General features: G+C 46.7%; 1 protein-coding gene across 1 annotated transcript; it reads left to right on the forward strand.

Annotated features, from left to right (window-relative positions):
* The first annotated feature begins 7,480 nt into the window (after nucleotides 1–7,480).
* Nucleotides 7,481–9,908, forward strand: LOC119318071 (transmembrane emp24 domain-containing protein p24delta3-like). The gene is made up of 4 exons (XM_037592582.1): nucleotides 7,481–7,791; nucleotides 9,115–9,324; nucleotides 9,430–9,506; nucleotides 9,723–9,908. The coding sequence occupies exons 1-4, from the start codon at nucleotides 7,588–7,590 to the stop codon at nucleotides 9,865–9,867; spliced, it is 636 nt and encodes a 211-aa protein (XP_037448479.1). The 5' UTR covers nucleotides 7,481–7,587; the 3' UTR covers nucleotides 9,868–9,908.
* Nucleotides 9,909–9,914: the final 6 nt, after the last annotated feature.

The following is a 9,914-nucleotide window of genomic DNA, read 5'->3' on the forward strand; positions in this document are numbered from 1 at the left end:
CTGCGCCCTAGCAGCAGCAGCAATGCTCTTAATTAGTGAGCATTAGAAGTTGTCTGAGAATCAAATTTCTGAGAGATGGAAGAGTCGCACAGTGGAGCTCCAAGGCGGAGACGGAGTGGTAGAGGGGGAGAGGGAGGGGAGCACCAACAAGGTGTGGTGATGCCAGCGAGGCAGACCCTAAGCCAGCGACAAAGAGGATTGGGTCCTTTACGTTTTGCCCACATATCTAGTAGACGGAGCCCTCGACCGGAGGAGGTGAAGGGAGGCGAGCTCGGAGGAGTAAGATCGGCTGATTTGGAGAGAGAAGGCTGGCGGAGTCCAAAAAATCAGGTAACACTGAACTTTTTTTTTTTGAAAGAGCTATCTAGCGAACATCAAATTTTTGGCATCTCTTAGCGAACGAATTGGGTGCCGTTGGTTGCGCCGCACATATCTTGATGTGTGTTTTCTTACCACGTCAGTTTTTGAAACTCGTTATTTACAACACAAAAGCTACGCGAATGCAGCCTATTTAAACACAACCCACCTACCGCACTAGCTAACGTCTCAAGCCTCCACTTGGGAGACCTTAGATTGAACCCCTGTTCCTCTCTTTTTTTTTACTAGGTGGCGAAATAATTTTTTGTCTAGGTACATGTCTACTTTCCAAAAACAAATGTACATGGCAGTCTTATAATTTTTTGAACTTATCAGATGAAAAATTTAAAGATCTTTCTAAATGTTCACACGGTAAACGGGGAAGGCAGCGGACGCAAGTGAGTTTTCAGCCGGACGAAGCGAAGCTTTTCCCATAAAAAAAACTGGCGGTCGCCAGATATTATGGTCCATTTTTTTAGATAAGTTACCAATAGTCGGCCCCAATTAGCCATGATCCCAAACAAATGATCAACTTCTGTCAGCTCGATACAAATGTGAGCCGCAGTTCACGCAAAGTGAAAAGTTCAGCGCCAATCAACTGGCTCCCCCTCCGCGCGTAGATGTTTTCCGTGGGCAGGCCGTCCGTAAGTGTAGCATCGTTGACCTCATAAATCTGGCAAGTTGGAGCCAGAGTGGGGCATCAATCCATGACAACGGAGTGCTGTATTGTTGCGCGTACACGCACATACATGACTGAAACCGAAAGCGAAGGAATTGGAGCGAGAATCCCATCTGCGAACATCAATCACTCAAAAGTAACCACCATATATGCACATCGTCGGAGCAGCCTGCAAGCAAGTTCGTTCATCTTCTTTGTGTCACAGTCACAGTTGTGCGTGCGTGTGAAGATATTCAGGATCTATTTGGTCGATCGATCGACATGGTTTCCCGACATCTTATATATGCTCTCCTGGGAAAGAGCTGGAGATGGATCAGAACAACGAACTGATTCTAGCATGAACCCTTGAGTGCCCGACAGATGGAGCTGGCGCTTCTGTTCATGCGAGTGCTGCACATTACTGCTGCTTAGCAAAGCGTAACGGCCGGATGAGGCCGTGACGTACGTGTCCGGCCGGATCGCTTGCTTAGTTTAAGCAAATCCGCTTTAGCTCAACTAGTGAGTGAATGTGAATCTCCCCGGCCTGCTCGATGGAGATGCCTACGTCGTAGGTGCCTCTACTGATTAAGTGACTTTAGTTCCCCATTAGTTTTTGTTTATTTCTTAACTGATGAAAAGCCCCCCCTCTCCCAACAACAACAAGAAGTCCAACCAAGTAGGCAAAGTGTGACAAAATAAATAAATATTTTGTTGGGGGCACAACACAAAACACCACTACAAAAAAGAGCTAGCTAGTCCAGCTCTGGTGGAGGCGGAGGGGTCGGGAGAGCAGGACACGAGGCGATGGACCAGAGCTCGATGATGATCATGTTGATGTTGTCTTGCGCAAGCCGCTTGCTAAGCGGCATCCATAGCTGTAAGAAACAACACATTTTGTATATATCATCAGTCGCACGTAATAGGAACACATGTTCAATCACTAACTTATTGTGAATGTTCCATAACATCCAAGCAAGGGCACCAACTACCACCCAAAAGAAAGGCTGCAAGGTTGACTGGAGACCGAGGACCTCCCGAAACATGTCAGGGAGATTGTCGTGGAACCACCTGGCACCAACGGCTCCCGAAGGCAACTCCAGAGGAAGCGAACCGCGCAGAAACCTTGCCTTTAGACGCATATTTGGCCTCCCTGAGCTGGACCAACGGGAGGAGTTGCTTGAATGTGTGGCCCTACATTCACCCTCCCTAGAGTAGGACTCTACATCCTAGCACCTTGAGCCCAATGGCCGGTTCTCGGCCAGATCCCTTTATAAAGCCATTATGGCCACCCCAGGGCCATAGGAACTAAATCTCTTGTGGGAGATGAAATTGCTTGTGAAGATTTGGATTATTTTTTATGGCAATTGGTCCGTGGCCACATTCCCTCGGGAGTTGAGATGTTTTGAAGTAGAATGGCCTTAGTGATAGGACATGTCCCTTGTGTGAGACTTCCGAGGACTCCAACCACGTATCTCGTTAATTAGTTTAACTTTCTTCATTGATCGATGCTTGTGTCGACATATGGAATGAATAGAGATGGGCTTAACAGAGAACGTCATGCATGCATGCATCTAGGCCTACCATGATCTGCTTCTATTTGAGCTTAAGCTTCTTATCGTTCGCCGCCATCAAGATGTTAAACCTCTTATGCTTTTTTTTCTTTCTTGATGTCGGAGCACTTGACACATGACTCCTCCTTCTTTGCCAAGATGTCCTCTAATATCATCGTTATCTTGGTCACAACCCCTTCACGCTTCTTCTTCTCCTCGTCTCACTTCTTTCTCCGGAACCCTTTTGTAACCTTCTTGGGCATCTTTTTTGTTGGTTGGTTGTATCACCCGCTGCTTCCTCGGTGTTGAAGCCGGCGTTCTTGATGTAATTGACAATGTATTAATTTCACTTGGGTTCCCCTCTCAACTTCAACCAACAATGCATGAGGATGAAGTTCCTCTTCTCCACCTTCAAGAACATGTTGCACGCACGGGAGGGCTATAAAGAAAAACATTGTCAACAAGTTACATATCCGGCCAAATGACCAACATATATAACAACTTATTTACTCGATGATTTGCGCACCACTTGGCCTCCGACCAAGTGGTTGTTTCAAATGGCCACAATACTTGCTCACGACCTCTTGGATGGTATATCATTGATGGTTGAGTGACTTTGCCTCACGATTGCGTACGAGTTCGTCACAGTATGACTTGAAATTCTCGTGCTCATGAAACCAAGTATGAAGAAAATATTGCATCTTTTTGCTCCATGCCATGGATCAGATCCATACTAGTGGCCAACCAGAGCGTGTATTGATCTTATGCAATCTTAGAAATAGAGAGTGTCAACGAAACATGGATGGTTAAAAAGAAGAGGTGAAATTGCCCTCATTGTCCCCGAAAAAAAGAACTACACTCCTGTCAATTACTACTCCGTCCGTCCCATAATATAAGAGCGTTTTTTACAATAATGCCCTTATATTATGGGATGGAGAGAGTATATTGTCAAAACGCTCTTATATTGCAAACAACCTGGACACACCAACCCCCGCACCCCGCGTCGCTCCCGCGAGCGATGGGGAGCTAACCCTAGTCGTCGCCAGTCTCAGCCTCCTCCCCTCCCCCCTTCCCTCGTCGCCGCCGGAGCGCACTGGCGGGTGAAGCCCTGCTGGCGGTGGCGGCGGGGCGGTTTCTCCTCCGCATCCGTCGGGGCTAGGCACGGGACGGGCTCCGCGAACGGCGGCACGGTGCTGGCAAAGGGCACGGTGGCACGTCACTGGTGGCTGGCGGCGATGGCCCCTGGCTCCGGTGGTCACGTGGAGGGCTTCCAAGGTGCGGGCATTGGCGGGCGCCCTGGCTTCATTCCCATCGCGGGTGCTCAGCCTGGGATGGCGTGACCTGGTGGTGGTGTAGCTCGGTCTCCGGCGTTCAGGCAAAGGCCAGGGTGGTGGCGAGGTGAAGGCGCAGCCACTTAGCGGCGGTGGCGGTTTCGTGCGAGACCTAGCGGGCACTCCTTTGCAGACCCAGATCTGGGCCCTTTTGGGTGCGATCTGGATCAGGATAGGCTGATATGGGCTTCGGCGTGTCGCCTCCTGTTGGACTGACGAGCGACTCGCAATGGGGGCGATGGCGACAGTGACGCATTTGCTGCAGTGCGGCGGCGGGAGCTTCACGGGCCCAATCTGGGCCCGGCTAGGTTGTTGGCCTGGTGTGCTCCTATTGATGTGTCCGGTCTACTACCGCTTGAGCCGGTGGAGGTTGTTCCCTCCCACGTGGCTACGGTACTATCGTCCCCCGTCTACGGGTGTTTCGTCTAGGTCCGTCCGACATCGCAGCGTTTGCCATGGTGAGACGTCGACGAGGACTTTAAGACTGTGTTGGCACACACTGGTGGGCGGCAAGTATGGTGGAGCCGATGGTTGGTTCGGGGTTGTGGCCGTGTGGGGGTCGGAGAAATCCCTGTTGGATCTTGTTGGCACCGGCGCGATGACGCCAGTGGGCGTCGCCTCCCTTCTTGAAGGGCGTCGGGTGTACCCCTTCCCCCACTCCCCCGTGTACCGGGAGAAATCCTAGGATCCGTTCGGGCAACAGCGTCGATGTTGCCACAATCCTTCTTGAATGTGTTGCTTGGCACACAGCAATTCAGAGGCATAGGAGCGTGGTGAGAATCCTCCGGAGGTCGCAACAGTTACAGGAAATCGTCACTTACATCAATTCGACACTGCCGGCATTTGTTTCTCTTGATTTTTTTTTTGAGCTTGATTGTGGTGTTTGCCTCAGCAATGGTCTTGCAGATGTATCGGATGATTGCTCTATTAATACAGCAGGGTGAAAGGCTGTTTAAAAAATAATTTTATATTATGGAACGAAAGGGAGTAGTGGTGTATTCTACTCTCGAAAACAAAAGTCAACCGAACCCAACCTGAGAATTCTACTAGCAACTTGGAGAGTGGCTCATCCATGACAACGAAGGGCAGTGTTGCGCGTACACGCACAGTCGCACACACGCGTGACTGACACCGAAAGCGGTCGAATAGAAGCGAATCCCAGACGTCTCGTCCGGGTACATCAATCAAGGGAGTACCTAAAACTCATCTAGATGAGACGTAATTTGGTCTCATTCACCTGAAAAATAAGAACGGATACAACCCACGTCAGCACACACGCATCTTATAGCACCACATCCAATGGCTATAAAAGGTGAATGAGACCAAATTAAATCTCATTTAGATGAGTTCTAGCAGAACTGATCAATCAATCACTCCCGCAAAAAGAGAGATTAAACCAATCAATCAAAAGTAACCACCATATATGCCCGGATCGTCGGAGCCGCCGGCAAGCAGGCCAAGTTAGTTCTTCATCTTCTTTGTGTCACACTCACGGTAGCACAGTACCTCCCTATCTTCCTCGTGCGTGAGTGAAGAGATATTCAGGACCTCCTTGGTCGATCGATCGATGGATCGACATGGTTTCTTGGAGAGATCGAGCGGGAGATGGATCAGAACGCCGAACTGATTCTGGCATGCATGTAGCCGGGACTGTCCGACAGATTCAAGCTGAAGCTTCTGTTCGCGTCGACGTTACGCGTGAAACTTACTTCTGGTATTAGCTTCGAGTGACGAGGTTCGCATATATGCTTCGTTCGGCACTCTGACGTCTCGAGGATTCTGTTACGTTTCCTTTTCGCGGATCAGCTCATGCGTCAGACTGCAGAGAGCTTTCGGCAAACGCTCCCATGTCAACCAACGTAAGCCGTCAGTGTCAAAATCCAATCTGATTCACATATTGAATATCTCAATATCTCTTGCAGAATAAAATATCTATTATCAGTTTTTTTAGAATCGAACTAGTCAGCTTTTTTGCTATTTCATACCGTATAATTTCTTTGTTTATGTGATCATTTTCCCCGAGGGTTTTCAATCAATGGAAAAGTACTCCCTCCGTATGAAAATATAATATGTTTTTTAACACGATATTGAGGGAGTACTATACAGTCGAAGGAAAAAAGTGTCACCAATGGGCAATGACAAGTGTTAGCCAAAGTGAGCAGCACACTTAGGCCGTGTATAGTGTTGGATGCTTATGCACCGGTGCTTGAAGAGAGAATGTTATTACATCAAAAAATAAAGTTTGTCTACAACGCAGAGTGCTTCACATATCTGTATGGTTTTATTTCGATGAAATGGAAGCGGGTCCGGGACAAAAGCCATTTTCCTCTAAAAAGAGTGCTTCGCATGGGTGCTTAATAGCGATTGATTGTAGCACCCGTGAAATCAGGATAACGGTTATCTCCCCTAAGCATTAGGAAGCTAAACTTTGCTTCTGATACCCCTTCCAAAGCACCTGCGCAAACCAGTGTCATAAAGAAACAACTTTTTTCCTTGAGCCACATGTGTTAGCACCGGTGTTGTATACGGGTTTAGTTTTTCTAGCTTACAACCTCTTTGATTCATTAAAAAAAAGATGAATGAGGTTGCGGGGATAAAAAATACTCCCTCTGTCCCGTAATATAAGAGCATTTTTTACACTAACGCTTTTATATTATGAGACAGAGGGTTTATATCTTTGTTGACTAATCACCATTCCATTCCGGAATAGAGATACTGAAATGGAGAAAATACGAGGTGCTCCTATCTCCTAAATGCTTCCATGCTACTAAGACATGGAATCCCTAAGACATGTGTCTATAGTCTATAATTTTTTAATACATATTTAAATACACATGGATAAATATTTTTTTAAAGAAAATTTTAGTATGAATTAGGTATGTGAATAATATCTTCATGGTCAGACGGTATGTTTGTTTCCAACTAACTTCGGGGTTGTCACCCTGGCAAAAAAAAGAATGGTATATTTGGCTACAACGGCAGCAAAATAAATGTTGCTTTGATGGCTGCACCATCCGCGTCACCAGCTTGAGTCATAAGCGATGGATGAACAACAAATTTAAAAGAAATAGCAACAAAAAAACTGGGTTTTTTCTTACAACAAACATGTTCAAGTGTTGTGCATACATGCAAAAAAAAATGTGATGAACTGACATTCATAACACTCGGAGAAACAAATGGTGCTCCAAAAAACTTAACAAATAACCTTTTCGGAGCACATATTTTATTTTCTTACACAGCACCACGAATGTCATTTTTTCACCTAATTTTATATGAATGCAGGACACTCGATTCTGTTTGGCAAAATGACTTTTCAGTATTTTTTATTATTAAAATTTAATTTTTGCTTTTTAGGGGAAAATTTAATGTTTACTGAGCTTGGGAGCTAAAACTCCCTGTCCCCAGGCCCACTTACCACAGAGGCAGAGCCATCAGCCCATCACACAACCAGACTACTTCACCTGCACCTTCAGCCGCCCCTAAAAAAACCTGCACAAGTAAAGAATTTGCTCAAAAAAAAAGCCGAAGTAAAGAATTCCAGATATGCCCCTAGCTTATCCCCCGTAGCAAGGCCGCCAGGACTGAGCCTCCCACCCACGTCATCGTCCCCCACACGACTGCAGCTCCCTCCTCCCCCTCCCCAAAGCCCCGAGCCCGACACCGCGAGGCGGAGATTCCCAGATCGGCGGCGATGCCCGCGCCGGCGGTGCTAGCCCTCGCGGCGGCCCTGCTGCTCGCCTCCGCGTCCATCTGCGCGGAGGCCGTGTGGCTCGACATGCCGCAGGCCGGGACCAAGTGCGTGTCGGAGGAGATCCAGGCCAACGTGGTGGTGCTCGCCGACTACGCCCTCATGTACGAGTCCCACCCCTCCGCCCACCCCACCATCGCCGTCAAGGTAATCCATCGCTGCCTACCCGCCTCGTGCTCCATACAGATAGATAGATTCCACTGCGCGATGGATTGCTTTCATTTATCTCGGATCGATAATCTGGACGAATCAAGTTGATCACGCGGTACTAGATTTGTGTGTCGGGGGGAGCAGCGGTATAGAGGTCCTGGTTTTGCTGCGGCCGCACGCAGATTTACGGTTGATTGGAACCGGAGCTAGTGTGAATGATGTCGCAGTGCTCATATGGTTCAGTCTATTCAGATATGTTTTTCATTGTGCGATATGACGACAGTAGAATGAATGATGGTTCTAGAATATCTGGCTGCTATTTTTTAACAAGATTTGCTCGGCTCTTTAAGTCGATGACGCTGTGGTGCTCGGTCCGATGAGATCACTAGATTTCTCTGGTTAATTGAACCATGCTGATTCGGTGATTCCTTCTGTCTAAAGCCATGGTGGTTTCCTTCCAGGACATCACTCGCCGCAGCATATATATAAACCGGCTGATTCGGCTCACAGGATTCCGAATTTGCTTTTCTACCGACTTCTTTATTTATAAGATCCCATGGGTGTGAGGCGTAAAAAAGGTGACTAATAAGAATGCATCGTTGCAAAAGGAATGACAGAGCAAATTAAATAAAGGGCAGACTTAATGTGCAAGCTTGCAAACAAGTAGACACATTTGATGCTACTTTATATGGACGTATATGTCGAATCTTATAGCTTTAGTTATGTGAAGAGATTGTTTATTTCGTGATCAGATATATTGCATCCATGGCCCATTGTTTGTCACTATAACTGAAAACTACTCCCTCCGTTCCAAAATATAGCGCGCCCACGCTTTTCGAGGTTCAACTTTGACCATAAATTTAACCCACGAGACCGACTGCGGCGGGATCAAAAATTATATAATTAAAAACTTTTTTTGAATACGAATTCATTGGTATAATTTTTTCGCCCGCCGCAGTCGGTCTTGTTGATTAAATTAATGGTCAAAGTTGAAGCACGGAAACCGAGGACGCGCTATATTTTGGAACGGAGGGAGTATCTAGAAGCATGATCAGATGTTTTACCCATATTTTCTGCTGTGATTGGAAAATTTACTTTGATTTGTGCTACATGTTGAACAGTACTTAGTCCTGCAGCTGATGAATAAATGTTAGCTTCTTATCATTAAGAACTTGGCCAGCTTTTTTTTTTACTCATCAAGACAATTTGCAGTATAATAGTGGAAGAATTAGTCCTATAGTCCAACCGCGTGAGCTTAAGAATTTGCTTGATTTGCACTCTCCTTTGTTACAGTTCTGTAAATGCTTGTGCTTTCTGCAGGTTACTTCACCATATGGGTACACCTTACATGAAAGTGGAAACATTACAGTTGGTCAATTTGCATTCACAACCTCGGAAGCTGGAAACTTCCTTGCCTGCTTCTGGATAGATAGTGCAGAGAAAGGATCAGGCGTATCTGTAAATCTTGATTGGAAGACTGGAATTGCAACAAAGGATTGGGATGCTATCGCTAAGAAGGAAAAAATAGAGGTGAGGCTATGAATTGCCAAACCACCGATCAGTCAGGTCTCGCTGGGGTCCAGTTTCATGTATTGCTCATGTCTCTAATTGTGTGCAATATGAATATTTTTGTAGGGCGTAGAACTAGAGCTTAGGAAGCTTGAAGTGGCTGTACAGTCGATTCATCAGAACATGGTATACCTCAAAGCAAGGCAAGTCTTCCACACTTGACATAAGTTTCAGGCAATATCGTTTGTTGCTTGAACTGAGGCTTTTAACTTTCTAAAGCTTTTGGTGTATGACTGCTGTCTGCTAGAAAATGGCTAACACTTGTCCTGAAAGCGCTTGTGACGTGAAAAAAATGTCTTGCCGTGCAAGACTTTTAAGTTGGCGGTACAGCCAGTGACTGCCTTGGTCTGTCCATGCAGGGAAGCGGAGATGAGGGAGGTGAGCGAGAAAACAAACGGCAGGGTTGCTTGGTTCAGCATCATGTCGCTGGGCGTCTGCGTCGTGGTGTCGGTTTTGCAGTTGTGGCACCTTCAAGGGTACTTCAGGAAAAAGAAGCTCATCTAGACTAAACCCGTTCGATGTTGCGCATTAGCCCAGATTGTTGTTCACTT

The sequence above is a fragment of the Triticum dicoccoides genome, chromosome 6A (genome assembly GCF_002162155.2).
Source record: "Triticum dicoccoides isolate Atlit2015 ecotype Zavitan chromosome 6A, WEW_v2.0, whole genome shotgun sequence".
Classification (NCBI taxonomy): Eukaryota; Viridiplantae; Streptophyta; class Magnoliopsida; order Poales; family Poaceae; genus Triticum; species Triticum dicoccoides.

Coding starts and splice junctions, on each gene's coding strand:
- LOC119318071 (XM_037592582.1), top strand. CDS start 7,588: ATGCCCGCGCCGGCGGTGCTAGCCCTCGCGGCGGCCCTGCTGCTCGCC. Junction 7,792..9,114: donor ACCCCACCATCGCCGTCAAG/GTAATCCATCGC, acceptor TGCTTTCTGCAG/GTTACTTCACCATATGGGTA. Junction 9,507..9,722: donor ATGGTATACCTCAAAGCAAG/GCAAGTCTTCCA, acceptor CTGTCCATGCAG/GGAAGCGGAGATGAGGGAGG.